Consider the following 22,638-nt stretch of genomic DNA (forward strand, 5'->3'; position numbering starts at 1 on the left):
ATTCAAAGATTTTTTGATGGTATTAAGAGATTTTTTAAAGAATTGAGCTACTCCTAATGCTTGCTAACACTCTAACGCAAACAATTCAAACAAAAAAGACACAATTAAGCTAAAATTAATGATTTTAGTTCTATGTTTAACACTAAAGAGAGCTAACATTCACTAAAAATTGCATTCTATTGCATTGTTTGATGCAATGGATGCAAACTAAGCCTAATACAAACTATGTGCAAGCCCTAAGAATGTGAAAAAACCATAATAACATCAAATTAAGCTAAAAATTAAGCAAAAAGCATTCTTTACAAAAACAAAAAAGAGAGCTACTTTACACCAAATCCCACACAAATCCACATCTTTTTTATGGAAAACCATTAATCAAGATAATGGGCAATGGGTAATGCGTATATTAGAGAAAAAACAATGGAAAAAGCCAAGGGATGGCTCACCCTAACCCTTCTTGAAACGCATCCAATAAGAGATTACCTGGTGAACCGCAACTGTCTCGTGAGGATCTCTCCAATGGCCGAGCTCGTAACCCTTGAGGTCTCTAAGCTCTACAACTCCTTGAGAAGTAATTCCACCCTTTTTTTCGCCTGCGAGTGTTGTCACACTGTCGTGTTACACTACAGGTACTCGTCCCTCCTCTCACCTCACTTCACTCACACACACTCACAAGCATGCATTAGGGAGAGAGATTAGCAAGATGATTAGCAAGAACAAGACTCGATTGCACAATGGAAGAGTATGTTGTATTATGAGAGATATTCACTTATATACATGGCCATAAGTGTTCACACTCACTAAAACTGTGGCCGACCGGGCACTTTAGACTCATAAGAGGCCTAATGCTATTACAATGACTATTCTCATAATATATCCATGAAGTACATCACTTAGGACTTCATCCTAACTTCTACCACATGCTCTTGAAGTGGGAATCGCTATAATTACTCCGTCACACCATTACGGGCACCCGTCCAAGTTGTAGCTTTGGACATTATTGCTTCATATCTTGAATGTATGACCCCTTGGTATATCTATCGTGACTCTTTGATGTAAGATAACGGCGGTAGCGCTTATTAACCCTAGCAATGGGTTAACATCGTAAAGGAATTCTCTTTAAAGAATACATAGTCTCACCTCTCCCTCCCTTGCACGTGCTACCCCCTCTCTCTTTATTATTAAGGGAAAGTCCCAAAGGAATCCTCTTTAAAGCATACACACTCCCCCCCTTCATAGAAAGTCACAAAGATATTGTATAAAATGTTAGAATTAGGGTTAGGGTTGCAACAATGCACACACACAAGATAGAGAAGCTTGAGAGCACACAAACTCACTATATTAGAATAAACAAATGTATGCCAGATACAAAAGATAAGTACACACCCCAAAATGATGAGTGAATAAGAGGGTGTACATACGCACGGGGGAAAAAGGGCCCCAGTGGTCCTAAGTGTGTTCACACACATCATTACCATATAATGTTACAAATCCCCCCTCTCCTGAAGTGATGATCTAAACATGTACATGGTATGGCCAATCAATCTTGAAAAGGCAGTAAGCCCAAAGCTTTACGAAAAGCTTCAAACTTTTCACAAGGAAGAGTCTTCGTGAATAAATCTCCCATGTTGTCATGTGTAGGCACATAGACTAATATGATCTCTGCTTTGCAGAGAGTCTTTCGCTGACATAGTGGTAATGCATCTCAATGTGCTTTGTGCAAGCATGAAACACTGGGTTTCTCCCAACTATTAATGCGCTTTGGCTGCTCTGCTGCTATCGGTGAAATTCGTAGTGCTAGACGACAACACCCAAATCAACCATAAGACATCTAAGCCACACACACTCAACTATAGCTGTAAAAGCTACCCTATACTCAGCTTCACAGCTAGAAGTGGCCACTGTAGGCTGCTTCTTGCTGAGCCATGATATACATGAACCACCAATGCAAAAGCATAACCCACTAGTGGACACTCGTGTGTCATAACATCCAGACCAATCTGAATCACTGAAAGCATAGAGCTATGACTCACCCCCCTTTGGATGTTATGACACTCGTGTGTCATAACATCCAGCCCAATCTAAATCACTGAAAGCATGGAGCTGTGACTCACCCCCCTTTGGATAAAATAATCCAAAATACTAAGTGCCATGTAAATAGCGAAAACCCGCTTACTAGCCTGCTAATGCTTTGTACATGGACTATGCATAAATCTGTTCAACTATGAGACCACATACTGTATATCTAACCTCGTGTTGCACACATAAAGAAGGGATCTAACACTCACTGATACAAACTAGCATCAAAAGAGTCTCTTGCATCTTGAAGACTAAGTCGAGTACCTCTCTCCATAGGTGTAGCCATAGGTTTACAGTCTACAAGATTAAACCTCTTCAATAGCTTTTGTATATATTTAAACTGCAGCATAATAATGCCATCATTGTGCTGCATAAACTGAATCCCCAAATAGTAATGCAAGGGCCCCAAATCAGACATCTCAAACGATGACTATAAATTAGCCTTAACGGTTGAAATGTGATCTATATCTGATCCCGTGAGCAGCATGTCATCAACGTATAGAACGATGACCAAAAATGTGTCCTTACTCCTCTTCACATAGAGGGTACTCTATTGGATTGTTGCAAAAATCATTTGCAACCAAGTATACATGAATCTTCTCATACCATGCTCTAGAAGATTGCTTAAGGCCATAAAAAGCCTTTTTCAACTTGCATACTCTAGACTCTTCTCCTTTCACAACAAAACCAGGAGGCTACGATACATACACCTCCTCATGTAAATCACCATTCAAGAATACAGTTTTAATGTCCAACTGATGTACATTCCACCCATGATGTGCTGCCAAAGTAATGAGACACCTAATGGTAGTCATACGAGATGTGGGTTCAAAGGTCTCATCATAATCAATGTCCTTTTGCTGGGCATACCCCTTTGCAACAAGTCTGGCCTTATAGCGATCAATGCTACCATTTGCTTTGCATTTTAACTTATAAACCCACTTAGTACCAATGGTTAGTACCAATGGCCTTCTTGTCATGAGGTAGATCTATTAAACACCGTTATACTCGTCCTGCATAGCATGCATCTAATGATCATCATCCTGTGCTTCCTCAAAGGAAACAGGTTCCTCCTCATTACATAAAGTAGAAATGAGAACATGATTCACATGAGAATAATCTGCATGATGAGAACCTGCACTAGTTTTGCTAGGTAAAGGAGCTACCAACTTGCTATCCCTCGATGTCTACACAAGCCATTTTGGCATACGCCTAGATTCTTCTACGGCTACTCTCTCCTCATCCACTACATTCTCAATAATTGCCTCATCAAAAGGCTGATTTTACACCTGCAAAAGCTGAATTTTAGCACTTGGTTGAGTATTCAATTGCTCTACATATGCCTACCCTCCATTAAACAAAGGTAGGAGCGAATCAAACATGTCCTGTGAGCATACATTCTGTTGTTTTTTGATGAAAGCATGGGCTAAACTGAGTTTTCAACAAAAACAACATCTCTGCTTAATCAAAATTCACTTTAAGGCCGGATGGTAGAGTCTATATCCCTTGCTTTCTGAACTGTATCCCATAAATATGCATTTAACTGCCTTATCATCAAGCTTATTGCGTTGTTTCTCAGGCACAAGAGCATAAGCAAGACAACCAAAAACACGCAAATGAGCCACATAAGGCTTCCTACCATTCCAAGCTTCATAAAGAGTTTTAGACTACAAGGCCTTGGTAGGGCGTTTGTTCAACACATAGTTGCCTCTAACCTAAAACCATTGGGTAAATCTTGGGCTTTCACCATACATTGTGCCATCTCCATGAGAGACCTGTTCTTTCTCTCAGCCACACCATTTTTGTTGAGGTGTGTATGGCACTATACATTAATCCCATATACTCTCCCTCTCAATCTGAACGAAGGGTGCCAACTTTACATTCACATGCATTTTCAGCCATGGATACAAAGTACCTAAAGCACATAAAAACCTCTGACTTCTACTTTAATGGATACACCCAACTATATCTAGAGTAATCATCAATAAAAGTGATGAAGTAGAGACATCCCCCAATAGATGGTGTCCTCATAGGACCACATACATCACTATGTATAAGCTGTATTTTTTTAGCAGCTCTCACAGATCCATCCTTTGGAAATGATGCCCGATGCATTTTACCAAGAATACACCCCTCACATATATATCTAGAGCAGGGGTCTTAAGAGTTGGCAACTCAGACACCATATCATGCCTTTGAAGGTGTAACAAACTGCCATAATTCAAATGGCCAAATCATGCATGCCATAATTCTACATCACTCATAGCACGAGTCATAGAGACTAAGCAAGCATCGTGCTGCAACTTCTCAAATACATCCATTTTGTATAGGCCATAAAAAAAGGTACCTGAGACAATGATAGAATAACCATCATTTCTATCATGAACTGTACATTTGTCATCCACAAATTTCACCATCAAGCTTAAGGCTGAAGCTAACAGTAATTTCTTCTTAATGCCTGGCACATATAAAACTTTAAAAAGAGTAAATGCGCCCCCCATTTGCAGTAGTGTACACAACTCTACCAACTCCTTTGTGACAAGATATGAGGAACCATTTGCACATGTGACGATTCTTGCACTTGGGATAGATTCCAGAGATGAGAACAATTTTTTTGTAAAGTAATGTGCTTACTAGCACCATTGTCAAAGTACCAAGCATCTAATTTTGCCATTGACATGCATACATCATGAACAGAAGAGTCATAACTGCAATGTACAGTTCATGCCCAATCATCTTGAGCAAAAATTGTAGATTCCTTCTTTTCTGCACTTGGTGCAGATGCATCAGCCATAACCATAGCCATGCCCGATTCTTTCTTTTTCTCCTTCTCTAGCCTTTTTTTGCATTCATTTATGTAGTGCCCTGATTTCCTACAATAGTGACACTTGCCCTTCTTTTAGGGCTTATCACCATCTTTATCTGCATCCTTCCCTAAGGATTCTGATTTTGGCTTATAGCCACCATGTGAAGAAGCTTTACCTTTGCCTTTTTGACTGGCAACAACAAAAGCTTGGTCACACTAACTCACATAACATATCTGTTTTGCCTAGACTGCTCTTCTTGCAAGAGTACTAAAACTAGCTTATCAAATGTAAGGGCATTTGGATTTCTCTTCATTCATGAGTCTAAGGATAGAGGCAAAACTATAATAAGAATCCGGCAATGCATTGAGAACTGTGGGCACCAATGTACTATCAGGATATATCTCATCCACACTAGCGAACTGCTCCATAAAATCTTTGATCTTGGTCAAGAAGCGATCCATTGAGTCTCCCTCGTTCATGTGCTTAGACTCCAACTATTTGCGCAGATATGCAACACGTGCTTCATTGCACACCTGATATACTGGTAACAAGTGCGTCCCATGCCTGCTTTGAAGTCTTACATGACCGAATATGAGGAATAATTCTTTGCTTCACATAAAGTGCAAGCAATGCATGTGTTTGTGCATCACTTTCATCCCATCTCGTTTGAGCAACAGTCGGAGGTACTGGTGGTGCATGTGGAGGAGCCACATCTATATCAAATTCTACTTTAGATATACCTGCAGCACCTGGTTGCACTGGTAGTTGTGAAACAGGATGAGTTTCACTACCACTGACCATATTCCAAAGGCCTTTAGCAACCAGTACATGCCTCATCATATAGGACCTCAATAATGGGTAGTTAGTCCCATCAAGTTTGTCCTCATTAGTAGATAACATGTTGAATACGTCACTACTGCTGCCAGCCATGATTATCTACCAAATGTAAAATTTTTCAACACACTTCAAATACTTAGTATTCACTAAATGCAACCCCGGATGGCTACCAACTGATTGAATCACCTGCAAAGTGTATGAAAAATAACACAGAGTAGAGATATAGAGTGTTACTGGCAAAAGTATGATGGTCAATGTTGTTGAAGACACTGTAGATGCTACTGCACACCAAATCTTTGCCGCTGCACATCGTGGTGCCTATGACACCCATGCGTATGTCGTGGTGCCTATGACACCCATGCGTATGTCGAGGAAGATAGCTTTGATACCAATTGTTGGAATTAGGGTTAGGGTGCAACAAAATGACACACACAAGATAGAGAAGCTTGAGAGGAAATAAACTCACTAGATTAGAATAAACAAATGTGTGCTAGATACAAAAGATAAGTACACACCTCAAAATGAGTGGATAAGAGGGTTTACATACGCACGGGGAAAAAAACCTCCTAGTGAGGGAAAAAATGCCCCAACGGTCCTGAGTGTGTTCACACACATCACTACCATATAGTGCTACATAAAACACCTCTTTTTTTGTAAAGTTAAGTAAGAAAAATATAGTTGTGGATGAACCTTAACATGACATGAATTGACCATCCTTAAGATAAACATGTACCACCTTTCAAAAGCAAGAACAATATAATTGTGGCTGAACCTTAACATGATATGAATTGACCGTCGCGAACATGTAACACCTTTCAAAAGCAAGCAGTCACAAATGAAGACTTTAAATACTTCAACCCTGAAGTGAGTTACTTATTCATATGTTATGACTAACGACATCACCGAGACCACCAAGCACATCATAAAGCTCTCTCCATGCTAAACTTGACAAAACTTGATGGCTACTAAATAAGCTCATTACATCAACTTTTTTTGCATGAAGTGTAGAAGTTATGATTGTAGAGTCATTTGTTATAGTACTTCTTGTAGAGCTCTATCAAAGGCAACCTTAGCACAGCAAGCTTATAAGTACATGATTTGGGCAAGGCATATAGGTCCCTTGATTTATGAGAGCCAGATGAGGGCTTTTAATGAACTCAAAGTTTCACATTCCTTTCCCTGCTCATAATTAGAGGTATCCAAGCCCACACTTTGATGAATGTGAGGAGGGCAAGTGTTATTCAGAATGACTAGGTGGAATGGGCACGTAAGCAGTGAGTCAAGATGAAAGTCAAAGGTGCCAAACAAACACTATTAAGATAATATGGATAACAACATGCATAAACCACAAAACTAACATTTATAAGTGGGACAATATGGCTATCGGTCCTATGATGTTGCTAGGTGTTATGCTACTAGGGATATTGGTGTGACATTGCTATTGGTGTGACACTACTAGCACTAGCTGATGACACTGCTCAAGCACTAGCCATGATGCTACTAGTAGTGATATAGCATTTTAATGGTCACGAGAACTAGTTTCTTAACATTCTAACATGGTTCCCCTTACACTCCTCATAAGCCTCCCTCTTTGCCTTTTGTGTTGAAAGAATGCCTTAAATTATCTTTTTCATGTGAGTATGCCTTCATAATCTCTACACTACCTTGCCTCACATTGTCCCCCCTCTTCTACCCTCTGTAAACCTAAATGCTGAAACCCTTTCATGGCTCTTGTATTACTTGAGGCTCCACTTACAATATTAGGGCATGTAGACAAATGATAATTATAATTATATTTGTTATTTGTCCTGATTTGGGTTCCATTACAATATTAGGGCATGTAGACAAATGATAGTTTTTATTATACATGTTGCTTGCCCTGAGCTGATTGCATGTATGTGAATGTAATTGCCATAAAGCTATGTATTGCTTTGAGACAGGAAAGTCACACATGATAGAGGAGAGAGGGACCATAAGATTAGATTGGAAAATGACACTAAGGCATCACATAGGTTAGGCGCACCACCTTTCTAACTCAAGGAATGTTTTACACAAGCATCATCCTACCAAGGGAGGAAGTTCTACATCGGCCAATTTTGATTTTGTAAACTCTAGGTCCTAGCAAAGTGCTTGAGGGATGATGATTGATGATGATGGGGAGGTATACTACCATGCTCTACATGAGCATGTTCACAATGCGAGAGACTCAACAGAGACTTTGCTTTCAATATGTTGAAGATTGAGCAACACATCCTCTAGACATCATCCCCTTCACATCAAGCACAGTGGAGAGAAAGTCATTATGGCTGGTTTCTAGCTCTTTATTTTCATGAGCATCAAACCTTGATGGCTTTGTGTTCACTACAAGTGGCAACTTTTGTTTAGCATGTTTGTAATCGGATCATAAGGGAAGTGATCTTTCTTTGGTAAGAGGTTGGCATTAGGGCCTCCCAAAGCACTTTGGAGAAGGCCATCCACAAAGATCAATCATAGTAGGAATGAGGGTCATGATTTTTCAAAAACCTCCTTGAAACTCCATTGTGTGGTGCTATTTTTTGGAGAGTGTACTATTGAAACTCCAAAGGTGAGGCCCTTTGGAAACCTTAATGTTAAGGTCATGTATGACGCCCGAATAATAATTTATTAAATAAGCTATTTACCACCCACCTCTGAAAGAAAATGTTAACTACACTATACTCTCACACACAAGTTGACTCAAAAGCGGCACATAGACTTCTTTAATGAACATTTTTCATGATTAAAAGAAAATATAGTTTCATGAATTAGAAATTATAACTCACACACCCCATCTTTAAAAAGCACCAAGGCAAGCCAACGGGGTTTGAACCTATGACCTCATGCACATAGACTTCAAATATCCTAATGACTAGGCTATGCACTTGGTGTTAATTTTTCACGATCTCAAGTGTGAGAACTTTTAAAACATGTAACCCACCTACAAAATGTAATATATATAGCTTTTAAAAAAATCAAGAAATTCTATTATGATTAGATCACAAGATAATTGAACAAAGAAGATGGACTTACAAATTCATGCACTCTCCACAATGTCCTAGAAAAGGCATGATAAAAAAAAAAACTAGTGAATAGGTTGTAAGAATATGGCACAACGGAAAGAGATATAATAAGAGAAAGTACACTAGAGAATGCAATAGAGAGAATGGAGAGAATTTTAAATTTTTGAATATACCTCACATTAAGGCATTAATTTAGCATTAATAAATTAATGCCTGAAAGGTGTTGCCTTACAAAATGAACGGCAATGTCCGAAGCTCGCGCAGTAGAGACCTCGCGCGGCATGGAGACAGACGAACGACAATGTTCGGAGTTTGAGAGAGAGAGAGTATATTGCATTGCGAAGAGAGAGGGGCGAATTTTGGCCCTTGTGAAGAAATGACAGAGAGACAAAGAGGCCACGTTGCAACCATAGTGAGAGGTGACGTTGAAGGGAGACAAGAGAGAGAGAGAGAGGGGTGACGTTGAAGGGAGACACAAGAGAGAGAGTCGAAGAGAATAGGCAACCCTAGAAGACTCCATAGTGTCGACGTGTATATACCCTTAAAAAAATACTTTGATACTTTAAACCAAGGTCACAACGTTCAACACTCAACACCTAAGGTCGTCCACCCTCTCGATTAATTTAATTAATTAATGGACAACAAAATTTGGTGCCCATATATATTTTATATATTCACATATAACATGACTTCAGATGATTAAAGGACCTTGGCGAATTTCGAAATCTGTAAGGTTCACTGAGGAGAGGAGAGGAGACAGAGGAAGCACGATGTTCTCAGACGACGATATGGAGGCCATGGATCCCCCTGCACCAGAAGAGCAGAAACAACAGCAACAAGAGCAGCCCCCCATGGACTCATCATCTCCAGAAGAAGAGCATCAGCATCATCATCTTCATCATCATCATCCCGCCTCAGGCGACCAGATGGACATCGAAGCGTACGCGAGCCTTTACAAGGGCCGAACCAAGATCATGCGCCTCTTCTTCATTGCAGACCACTGCCGTAACCAGGCTATGGAGCTCGAGGCCCTTCGCATGGCCTATGAGGAGATCCGCAAGGGCGAGAGCACTTCCCTCTACAAGGAAGTCTGCGAGAAAATTAATGGACGCCTCGGTTCTGCATATCTGCTCGACCAGGAGTGGGTAGATGTCGTCGATCGCCGTGCTGCACAACGCCTTGAACGGCTCGAGAGTGAACTAAATGGCTACAAGGTACGCATTTTTGATGATTAGCTTGGTAGGTTACGTTGGACTGTTTTGGGTTTGGTGATAAACTCAGCAGGTTTGTTTAGTCAAGTCAGGAGGACTTTGCATGATTAGCCTAGTTAGTTTAGTAAGTAGCTCAGCGTAATGATTAGTTTAACAGGTTATGTTGGACTGCCCGAAGCACAAAGGAGACATGGAGCATGCGGGGCTTAAAGAGCTTCTAGAATTGTTTAGGGTTCTATGATAGGGCCTTGTAGGGTTCCATTGTTATTCCAGTAGGCTACCTTGAACTATCTAGAGTTCGATGATTAGCCTAGTAGGACTGTTCAGGGTTTGGTTGAACCTTCTGTGGTTTGATGAGTGCCTCAGCAGGTTTTTGTTGAGCTGTCTAATGTTCGACGATTAGTAGCCACGAGCTACAGAGGCTTCACCAGGTTATGTTGAAATTTACAGGTTTGCTGATTTGCTCAGCAGAACACAGTAGGATTTGGAGGTTTCTCTTTAAGTATCTAGGGTTTATTGATTACTTTGGTTTTCTATGTTATGGACTGCAATTCTTGTGATTTGCCTAGTGTTTTGTGATTAGCTCAGCAGGTTTACTACTTCAGCAGGTTTTGCTGAACTGTCTAGGGTTTGATGATGAGTATTTAAGCAGGTTTTGCTGGCATGACTAGGTTTCTGGTTTGTTGAAGGCTGAATGACTGGTTTGGTTTTTATATGCTAGTTACTTCAGCTGTCCATGGAGCTCTCTAGTGTTTTAAAGGTTTGGCTTGGGTCACCGTCGAGGCTACACCCACCCCTCCACCCTCAAATGCGAATGCCATTCAACTATTACCCTCTTTGAATCTAGTAGCACTAGTGGTATTTGATGATAAGCAGGAGGGCGAGGCTGAAGGGAAGACGAAAGCTCACATCTACGCTTATGGCACAGCAAAGGGACATCGGTTCACTGTCCTGTTCAACATGGGCAGCTCAGCTCTGAGGACGCCATCTCTCTGCTTTACATTAGTGTCACACAATTAAGTCGTGGACTTGTTCACACGTGGTCTCCGCACACACACCACTCATAAAGCTCTACAGTTTGAGTTTAGTATTCAAAAGACCACATTTAAGCGGGATTTCATTGTTTCATCATTTTTAGGGTGTGACATGATTTTCAACATCGAGTGGTTTCGTGAGCATGTGTCTATTTTTGATTGGCGGCAGGACATCTTCACAATTGTTGACGGTTTACTTGAGCCCATCAAATAATTTGTGGGGATAGAAGCATTCTAGGAATCCTACTCATTTCACATGTCCAACGAGCTCTCAAAAAAGGACCTGAGTATGCGTTGATTTATGTCCGTGCCCAACAGTCTGTTGTTCAACCAACACCAACCTTAGAAAAGAGGTTGGTAGGTCTCCTTCCAAAGTTTGAAGACATCATGTTGAGGGGTGACCTCCCACCCATTTGTCCTTGGGATCATTGAATTGAGTTGGTCCCCGGGACAGAGCCACCCAGTAAGTTCTCCTATCACCTTTCTAAGGCATTGGAGGTCGAATGGAAACAATTGTTATCTCAGTTACTCTAGGTTGGATTTATCCGCCCATTATCCTCACCGTTCGCTTATTCGTGCAAAAGAAAGATAAGATTGTACGTTTATGTGACGACAGTCACATGGCACTAAATAAGCTCACCATCAAAAATAAGTTCTCAATGTCCAAAATTGAGCAAATTTTGCAGTGTTAGCTTAGGAAATAACCCATAGTATTATTAGTCACTTATACCTTGTTCATTTATACCTTAGCTTAGGGGTAGCTCAGGAATGAGACCCGAATTGTCATGATGAATCGAAGGTGATGCTTTGTTCCTCGATTCATGGCATTATGTATTGCGCTAAGTGCTGAAGATTGTGATCATTATCAATACAGTATTATCATCAGAGATTCAGAGAAGAAAGCAACATATAGGCATGTGTAATTCTATTTACAATTTTGTGTAATCTTGTGAGTGTTGTGATGTCTAGTTAATTGTGCATTGCTCAATCTTGAATGTTTGAATGATGTTTTGTATGCAATTATGTTTAACGTTTGACTCGAAATCTCTGTGCTAGTTTATCCACCAACACTTTTGGCGATATCGCTGTGATCGCTTACTCGAACATGTATTGGTCATTGTTTTGAGCATCATGTAGTTTTCAGCATGGATCTTGCTTGGGTGGATCATCTTCCCTTTCTAGTTAAGTTGTGGTTTGTCCAGTGTCTCCTAGGTCATCCTTCAGTTTGTCTTTTGTGTTGTTTAGTTCTTGATGGTGTTCGTTGTTCCGTCTTACATGTCAACGAGTTCTCCTTGTGTAATGTTTCACCTTTTTTGCACTTTTCTATCTTGTTAGCCTCTTTATGGCGTTTGGATCAAGTCGAAGTGGTCACATTTCGTGGGTGTTCCTCTTTGGGTCCTTTGGACCGACTTGCGTTTTCCGTGTTCAAGCCTTTTATTTCACTCTTGTGCAGCTACCCGGCTAGTGCTCATTTTGGTGTGGAGGACTTACTTCTTCTAGAGGCGGAGCACGGGTGACAGCACTGACTCTTACTATGCGATTGATTGTTGTTTTAAACTTCATTTATGACGGACCGAGAATGGCGTTATGACGCTTGCCAAGAGCATTGACACCGTGCCGCACTGGTCTGGAGAATCTCTGGAAGGATGAGCTCGCGGAAGAGGAATATCCGGGTGCTGAAGAAGACTATGAGCTAGAAGAAGAGGAGGATGAGCTCGCAGGCGATGAGTTCGCGGAAGATATAGTTAGTGAGCATACAGGGGATGATTGCATGTAGCTGGAGCCACCTCTAGTTACCTTAAAAGCGGTTAGGAATCTCTTGATTTTTGGCCTTTTGCTTGCTAGATCAGGTACGGAACCTCCTTTGCCATGTCATTCGGTGGTTTTGGACTCAGTTTGTCCTGTGGTTGTTGATCTATTGGCGTCTTCAAGTTATGCAAATCGTTAGGAACCAAGGTGTTGAATATTCGTTATCCGAAGTATAATCTTGACTGTAAGCTTGTGATGGCATCAGTCGGCCATGCAAATGCACGCATATCACATGCTCACTCTTAGAGGTCGTGGTGGTGCGGTGTCACCATTTGACCGCCCATTTGGTCCATCTCCATTTTTGGTGCCACTTCTATGGGACTGTCACTTCATAGAGCGTCCAGATTTGTGCCATGTTCACATGAGGCCAAGCTGGTGTCTCATGTGAAAGGGCTAGTTATTTTGTTACATGGATGGGAGCCAATTTCGTGCCACCCGTGTGTGACTATGATCGTGTCATATGGACGGAAGTCTGTATCGTGCCACCCGTGTATGGCCAGGACGGTGTCTTGTCCATGGGACTATTGCGCCATGGAAGGACCCGTGTTTGTACCGCGTCTTGCCTATGGGACTATCACACCATAGGAAGGCCAGGGTTTTCACATTCTGTCGCGCTAGATTCATGCCCGACCAGTATGTCTTGTACAAGTTTCATGAAAGGGAGATTTCATCCATTACATGTGCACGTGCATCCATCTTTGTATGTTGGATTTGTTTTTGGCGTGACTTATTTTTGTATGATTGCCTGCAATGTCGTGCTAGTGCACTGGACGGGGACGCCCTCCAGTGTACCGTGGGTGTGCTTGTGTGACATTCTCTCTTTTCCACACGGTAAGGGTTGCATACAGTGTGATACAGTAGATCATTATTTTCTTCCACTCTTACACACTCACCGGGCTGCACAAGTGGGTGATGAACCATTCAATTTAGTGTGGGACTTGTTAAAGATTCTTCATCAAACTCATTATTTGAAACAAGTGCCTTGAAGGAGTAGCAATTGGAGGAGTTCTTCTTGTGAAACAGTTCTATTACTCTTTCTTCCTACCAATGGAGGATGCAAGAGTCAGGATGCTAGAGGACGAGGTAAGAGATTGGGATTGAAGCGGGGAGTGTTCTATAGGAGAACGAGCTATCCTGTCACCTTGGTTGAACACTTTGCCGAGTGTTAGTACGGGAGTGCCTTTTCATGCATAGTCTCGGAACACCAGATTCGTGCAAGTGTTCAGCCCAGGAAAGGTGAGGATTGCCCAAGATTGGTCTTCATCAACGGAATTCTTCACCGACACATACACTATTTTGGTACTTGTATTCACTCCATGTTTTGGACAAACTGGCTCACAGGCCCGTGAAACTTGAAATCATCAAATACTCCAAGAAATGCATTTTGTATTGAGGGAGGGTCGGCCCTTTCCGGCTCCAGTGGTGGTGCCAAGTTGTGTATTGTTATTTTTCAGATTTGTGGATGCTTATGTTGTTCATTAATTATCAAGATTAAGTAATCTAAGTTTGTACATTTGTTTTCCGATTGTGGTTGGTCTTCTGTGGGGATCAGTTGCATCGGTATCAGAGCCCAGTCGTTTCTCTTTCTTAAGAGGGGACACGGTGTTTTGAAATCGGAAGCAATCACATAGACACTTGACCCATTGGACAGCCAAGGCAATCCTTTGGAAGTGCCAAATTTAAGGGGTCAATCAAGTGCCTTGTGAGATTCCGATGGTTTGCAGGGAAGGCACAAGGCCCTTGAGAGGGTTTATGATAGTGTTTTCTTGGGATAGTCGTCCCGTGGAAAGGTGTGGATGAGCCGGATGCATTGAGGGTTGAATTGGAACACATGAAGAAGCTTTTGCAGGCAAAGGAGCAAGAGCTGAAATTTTTGCAAGAAGATCCTCATGGGCAAAGTGTCATTGAAGCAAAGAAAGTTGATGCTATGGTGGATATGACCTTTTAGTCCATGGCTCGTGGAGTGGGCAAGAAACCAAGGGAGTTGGCACTCTCCTATCTCATCCGAAAGGTTGATCTCAAAGAGGGAGAGGATGGGGAGTTAATGTTCAAGAAAGGAGGAAACATGTATGTGCATGTTGGAGCCAGTGGAAGGCATGATGGCGAAGTGGATTCAAAGCATGTATTTCATGGTGAGAGTGGTCAGCATGCAAGCCAAAAAACTTTGCCCATTGAGTTAGCTCGTGGTGAGACATTGCATCATCCAGGGAGGTCATATGTATCTAGACCATAGGCTCATAGAGCAAATGCCACTGTGTCTCGTGAAACATCTTTGGTTACTCATGAAGCCCATGCAGAGAGGGCTGTCCCGTTGGATAAGAGGAAGAGGAAGAGGGAAGAACATGAGTCACATGCGAAAAAGCTCAAGGAGTTTAAGGCAGGTGATAAATTTGTCAAGTTTGATGCCTTTCATGGGGAATATGATACATCTAAGGTGCTAGCATTTGTGGCACAATTTGACATTGCTTTCAGTGATGAGGACTTCACCGAGAAGTCTAAAGTCTGCCATGCATGCATGTTCTTGAAGGGGACAGCCCCACATTGGTGGATCATCGAGAAGACTACCAAAGATCCCATCTGCACTTGGAAAGAGTTCAAGGACAGGTTTTATCCCCAGTTTTTGCCTCCAAATGTGGAGCAAACTCTCACAAAAATGGGATAGATTTGAGTAGAAAGACAATGAGAGCGTGCAACAATATGTGAACAAGTTTTGGAAGGTCTTGCTTGAGGTTACTCCCTTTATTCATCTTTCTGAAGATGAGAAGAAAAGGAAGTTTTGCTCCGGGTTGCAACTAGCCTACCGTTTGGGCATTGAATTGCACCCGAAACACACCCTTCAACAGCTCATAGCATCTACTCTTGCTACAGTGCAATTGGTGCTTAAAATTAAGCAAGATAATGGGGGTTTCAAGGGCAAAGAGAGGGCTGTCCCAAACCTACAAAAAGGTGGACAGCCACTTAAAAAAGAACTTTCGGGAAGCCCAAAAGGGAGGCAAAGTAGAAAATACCTCATCTAAGGACAATGGGCCAAATAAGAACAAGTTTGGCTTGACTCCCGAGCAAAGGGAGCAATATGCGAAAGAGGGGAAATGCTTTTCATGTGGTAGCAAAGAGCACATGTTCAGGCAATGCCCAACCTGCAAGCAAAAGCAAGAGGACAAGTAACCTAAGGTCAATGTGCATGCCGTTCTTGATGTGCAAGGTAGCATTGAGCATGATGGCAAAGAGAGGGTGGTATGTAAAGCTTGGGGGCAAATCAAGGATCAGCCCGCCTTGTTTATGTTTGATGATTGTGCAATGGATAACTTCATCTCTACACAGATGGTAGCCGCCTTGGGTATAGAGGTTGGGGACATGGGACCCCAGATTGAGGCAGAGGCCGGCTTTGTTGGCAAAGACGTGCAGGTTATTCCTCTTATTGGGAAGTTGCACATACACATACATGGTTATCTAGATCATGAGCACTTCTTGATTGCTCCTTTGAATGGATGCGATGTAGTGCTTGGTAAGCCATGGTATCACAGGCTTGAGCCCCGCAAATAGTAGGAAACAAGCAAGATCACTTTTATGCATAGAGGCCGCATGCATGTCATTGATGTTGGCAAAGAGGGGGATTCCATCCCAGTTGTATCACACATCCAGATTAATAAGGCAATGAAAAAGAGTCTTTCCATGTACTTGTTCGTGATAAGATTGAACGAAGTAATGTGAATGTGGATGTGTTGACTCAAGATAGTCTGAATTTTCGTGATGCTGATACATTGCCAAGAGAGCTACCTCCTGAGAGGTCCAAGGATCATCGCATAGATCTTGTGCCAGGTAGTTTCCCCAGCTAACAAATCCGCATACTGTATGAGTGTCGCACAACAAGAGGAAATCATGAAGCAGGTTAATGAGCTTTTGGAGAAGGATTTGGCTCAGCCAAGCTCCTTAATTTTTTGCTCTCACAGGATCACTTTTATTCATAGAGGCCGCATGCATGTCATTGATGTTGGCAAAGAGGGGGATTCCATCCCAGTTGTATCACACATCCAGATTAATAAGGCAATGAAAAAGAGTCTTTTCACGCACTTGGTTTTTGTTCGTGATAAGATTGAACAAAGTAATGTGAATGTGGATGTATTGACTTAAGATAGGCTGAATTTTCTTAATGCATATCAGGGTCACCACGAAACGTGTTTCACTTTGCCTGAAACGCGAAACGCTTGCGAAACGTTTCATCCGTGTTGTGAAACGTTCAACGTTTCATTACGTGTAGCATAGAAAAAAAAATTGGTTGATTGCCCATTTCTGAAATTTCTGAAATTTCTGAAATGGGTATAGGATTTCAATTTTTGCGCAATAGGAAAAGGGTAGAGGGAGAAGTCTTTTTTTTTTAAATTTCAATTTTTGAAAAAAAAGAATCATGAAATTTCAGAAATGGGCATTCAATTCGATGCCCAAATTTGGGGGAGATTTTTCCAAATTTGGGAATTTTTATTTTTGCAAGAACCCCCAAATTTGGGCATTGAATTGAATGTCCAAATTTCTGAAATTTCAAAAATGGGCATTCAATTCATGTTTGTTTTCTTGATTGTACGCTATTATAGTAATTAAGTTTGAAAGCCCAAATTTGAAATTTCAGATTTGGGCCCCCACATTGAAGGGGGAAATTGTACTTCCTCTCTCCAATTGAAAGCCCAAATCTGAAATTTCAGATTTGGTCCCCCAACCTTCAGATTTTATGTATATAAGCGTTTCGGTCCATTGTTTCGCTAGCCACCACCTGGTGTTGAAACGTTTCATTCCAAAATGAATCATTTCAGCAACGTTTCGTTTCAACAGTGAAACGTTTCGCGGTGACCTTGATGCATATATAGATTGTTTTGCTGATGCATTGCCAGGAGAGCTACCTCCTGAGAGGCCCGAGGATCATCGCTTAGATCTTATGCCAGGTAGTTTCCCACCTAACAAACCCGCATACCGTGTGAGTCGCGCACAACAAGAGGAATCATGAAGCAGGTTAATGAGCTTTTGGAGAAGGGTTTGGTTTAGCCAAGCTCCTCACTTTTTTGCTCTCCCGTGCTTCTTGTGCAAAAGAAAGATGGATCATTCTGTATGTGCGTGGATTACCAAGCTCTAAACAAGCTCAATCGGTTTTCGATTGCGCATAGGTGACATCTTGGATAAACTTGATGGTTCGGCTTGCTTCAGCCGCATCGATTTGAAGAGTGGTTATCACCAAATTCGTGTGGTATCCCAGAATGTCCATAAGACCGCATTCAGGATAGCTTTTGGATTTTAGATTTTATGAGTTTTTGGTGATGTCTTTTGGCCTTCCCAATGCCCCGCCAACATTTAACCGTATGATGTACAGGATCTTTTGAGCCCATCGAAAATTCACATGTGTATTCTTTGTGACATCTTGGTTTTCTTCAAGTTGTGAAAGCATAAACTCTTTATACATGCTAAGAAGAGTGAGTTATTTCTCTCAGAGATACACTATTTGGGGCACATAGTATCCAAGGAGGGTGTGAGAATGAATCTTGCTAAGGTCAAAACCATTCGGAATTGGCTAGCTTTCTTAGATTATGCTCATATTACAGGAGGTTCATAAGGCATTTTGCCAAGATTGCCTCGCCACTACATGAGCTTACGAAGAAGAAAGCCACTTTCAAATGGACCCAGGGTGAACAGGATGCCTTCTACCAACTCATAGTATCTTCTCAAATAGATTCTTATTGGCAAGTTTACCCTTACGTTTAAATAATAGATATAAATTTTAAGCGTATATTTGATAGTTCTGGACTTGGATATGATCAAGATTCCAGTTTCCATTAAGAAATTACAGAATCTAGATTTATCATTACATATCCAAATTATCCTTGTCATCAACTGGGTTTGACTATAGTCCGTGGGGCGGATTACCTTACTGGGTGTGCCAGATGTTAGCTTAGTAAATAACCTGTAGTGTTATTAGTCACTTATACCTTAGCTTACGGGTAGCTTAGGAATGAGACCCGAATAGTCATAGGTGATGCTTTGTTCTTCAATTCACGCCGTTATGTATTGCGCTAAGCGCTGAAGATTGTCATCATTATTAGTATATTTATCAGTAGAGATGTAGAAAAGAAAGCAACATACAGCTATGCGTAATTTATATTTACAATTCTGTGTAATCTCTTGAGTGCTATGATTTCAAGTAAACTGTACATTGCTCAATCTTGAATGTTTGAATGAAGGTTTATATGCAATTATGTTTAAATGTTTGACTTCTCTGTGTTGGTTTATCCACCAACATGGAGCGTCTTAATGGTGCTAAGTATTTTTCAAAAATAGATCTCAAGAGTTGCAGTCATGAAGTTCGGATTTTTACATTCGACATTTCAAAGACGGCTTTCCGGATTGAGCGTGGCCATCATGAGTTTGTGGAGATGCCATTTGGTCTCACCAATGCACTAGTGGCATTCAATAAAATGACGTCTCGGGTATTTATTGGGCTGATTGAAAAGTGTGTATTTTTGGATGATATACTAATATTTTTTGCCAGTGCAGAGTATCATGAATGGGATATGAAGAAGGTCTTGAAACTTTTGAAAAAGAGTGCATTTGGCCTTTAGGTCCATTATCTGGGATATGTGATCAGTGCTGGCTGTTGATTGTATTGCTATGACAAGCAATCAAAATGGGACAATATCTTCCTTTGGTGGAGGCAATCCTTAATGATACTAATTCTTCTAGCATTGGCAGGACTCCATATGAGGCAGCATTTGGTCGCTGTTTCTCGTCTTCTTATTATGAGCATTGAGGATGGCGTCACCATCATTGGAGGCCAACATTCTCAGAGATTATTGAGTTCGTTAAGAAGGAGCACTTAGCCAAAGCATAGGAAGCATACACTAGGTAACCCAACAAGTCTAGACGAGATGTCAACTACAAGGAGGGAGATTGGGTATTTCTTCGAATCATGAATCAACGGGTCAAGCGAGTGGACAAGCGTTGGCCTAAGCTATCTTTCCGAAGCTTTGGCCCGTTTCCTATTGTAAAGAAGCTAACCGATGTCTCCATGAAGTTGAAGTTGCCAGACAGTTGGACTATGCATGATGTCTTCCATGTCTTATGGTTAAAGTCGTATGTGGGACCATCCTTACAAGAGGTTTCGAATGAGCAGCAACCTGAAGTGATCGACAAATCAAAAATCATCAAGCCTGAGTAGATTCTCCTCCATAAGTGGAAGCAAGTTTCCAGTCGAAGAATTATACGGCTCTCCACCAAGTTCGGAGACCAAGTGTCATGTGCATGCCCATGCCATGGCTAATCCTTTGAATGAACTGTCTTTATCTCCGGTTAAGTATTAGTTAGGGCAGCAGTAGCATAAGTATCATCAGCAGCATCATTCTCATCATCATCAGCCACATCATCATCATCATCATCAAGGTCACCATCAACAGCATAAGCATCAGCATGAAGGGCTTGGAACCTTGTCGGCAGCCAACATAGATGCTGTCGACAGCCAGCAGGGGTTCCAACGGCAGGCGGCCAAGAGCTCTACAATGGGCAGCAGGTGTGGGCAGGACCAGAAGACAAAAACGCAGCATTCATTAGTAATTTTCAGGGTTTTTGTCCATACAATAGGCCAATAGTAGCATGTTACTGGCCGACCAGCAGCCCACATGTATATATAAGCAAAAAGCATAATTCAGCTATCATCAAGTCATTTGATCAGTTCATTCACTCATTTATCATCATAGTAAGCAGTCGAAGATATGTAGAAGGGGCTAGGGGTCACCCCTATGGGGTTGACCAAGGCCTAAGCATGTACAAGCATTCATAACCTTTTTGTACAATATTAAATATAAGAAAAATCTTGACACCAATCTCTCTCTTCCCCCCCCCCCCCCCCGCCCCCGAGAAAAGATCCTTTCATTAGTTATAAAAAAAAAACGCCCGCTGGGCTACAAAAATACTCTTTGCCCTGACGAAGTCGACCAAGCAGCGGCACCCCACGTATACATGCCCTCTGGAGAGAGGGGGGCCAAAATGCGGAGCATCCTTAGCCAAATCTGCTGCGCCTGTGGACAGTCCCATAGGCAGTATCTCTGTGCCTCCAATGGGTTGCCGCATTGGGGATGCAGGCCGCCGGAAGACCACTGTAGACAAGCCAGGTGCCAACTGCAGAGCCCCTGTGGGCAACCAGCCACTGGAAAGTCGAGATCCTGCGTGCCTGTCGACTAGCCCAGAGCCTGGCCCAAAAATCCTCCAGGAACTCCTGTGAGAGTCCCTGTAGCCGCCAATGCTCCGATGCGGCTGGAGAGACCATCCTCCTCGCAGTCAAAATATGCCTCCCCAACCGAACAGTGTACTGGAAAAAGGTAATCTCTGTGGCCTCGGGGGACGCATAAGGATCATGCCACTCGTACTCACCAGGGCAACTCAAAACTCGGCCCCGTCCTCCTGCCATCAGCACCTGGCTACGAGCTGTGGAATATAGAGCCGCCACTCCTCGAATCCAGACTGGCTCAAAACCCAGGCGAAGCATAGTGCCGTCTAGGAAACCCCAATCGACTCTATCGTATGCCTTCTCAAAATCAAGAAGCATCACGACCAGGTCCTCGTCGAGAAATCTAGCTCGGGCCGTTGCCTCCCAGAAGGTGAAAATGTTGTCAAGGATACTACGCTCCTTGACGAACCCTGTCTGGGTAGCATGAATCAACTCCCCAAGGAAGGGTTGGATCCTCAAACTCAAGGCCTTGGCCAGGACCTTGTAGACAGTATTGAGGATCGTAATAGGTCTCCACTGTGAGCACGCCAAAGAGCTCATCGTGCATCATCAGAATAACATACTGTGCTCTACCAGGCACAATGACCCTGCGATCCACAATGGCCTGCTGCCATACATCCGCAATGACCATACATACTCCTCCTTGCCCACCCAAGGGGCCAAACCCTGCAGACCAAAATGTGTCCCATCTGCCAGGCATCACGGAACCATATCTCCGAATCCTGCTCTCACTCAAATGGTGCTCCTGCATCATCAGAATATCAATACTGCCCCCAACCAGGCATCTTTGAAGCTCCTGCCTCAAGCAACCACGATAACGTACATAGTGTGTGCCGCCAAGGCCCTGTACATTCCATGAGATGATCCTCATGGATGACCTACTGAGGTGGAGGCTGTCTCAGCCATATGGCGGGCCTTCGCAAGCGGCTTGGATGGAGAATAGTCCCCATCCGAGCGGCTATGAATCTGCCCACCCGATGTGCTGCAAGAATCTCGGATCAGGCGCCAGTGGCTGTGTCCCATGGCGACTGCCTCCCGTTTAGAGAGCAACCTCGTGTATACATAGATATCCAGGGTCGCGTGCTAGGTCTGCCACTATGCGAACCATCAAGTGGCGAACCTCGGAGGCATCTGCACTCCCGGAATCAAAGAAATGAGCCAGCTCCTAGAGTCGGCCTATCACGTCTGTCACCTCCAGATCGCTCACATGGTGAGAAAACTCAACTACCTGAGTCTTCAAAATGCTGAGAGCGAGATCCAGAGTCCACTCCCGGTCGCTAGTGCCACAAAGAGGGAAGGAGAAGGCCACCGTTGAATCAAGTGCCTCCTCCCCTCGGGCCGGAGGTATCACCACATGAACTCTGATGGGTGCTGGCTCATGGGGGCCCTCCGCTCCAAAAAGCCGTGTGAAGGAGTAGTCAAAAGCCTCCGAGCGCTGTCTAGTGTCGAGACTACTCAGCCGACTGCGGATAGAGGATATCCGTGAAGCCCGAATCGGCATGGTAGGTCTCCTCTGCGGTGCTCGAGCAAGGTCGGTGCTCAGTGCCTGTCGGACAGCAGGTG

General features: G+C 42.6%; 1 protein-coding gene across 1 annotated transcript in view; it reads left to right on the forward strand.

The window, feature by feature from the left end:
- Nucleotides 1-9,453: 9,453 nt before the first annotated feature.
- The window catches only part of FUS6 (COP9 signalosome complex subunit 1), a 35,305-nt gene continuing 22,120 nt past the window's right edge, over nt 9,454-22,638 (forward strand). The window contains exon 1 of the mRNA XM_086803927.1: nt 9,454-9,975. Coding sequence (XP_086660053.1) covers nt 9,457-9,975 — 519 coding nt within the window. The 5' untranslated portion in view covers nt 9,454-9,456. The remainder of the gene's footprint in view (nt 9,976-22,638) is intronic.

This window comes from Cibotium barometz, chromosome 1, assembly GCF_041138505.1.
Source record: "Cibotium barometz isolate CiBa-2024 chromosome 1, ASM4113850v1, whole genome shotgun sequence".
NCBI classification, from domain to species: domain Eukaryota; kingdom Viridiplantae; phylum Streptophyta; class Polypodiopsida; order Cyatheales; family Cibotiaceae; genus Cibotium; species Cibotium barometz.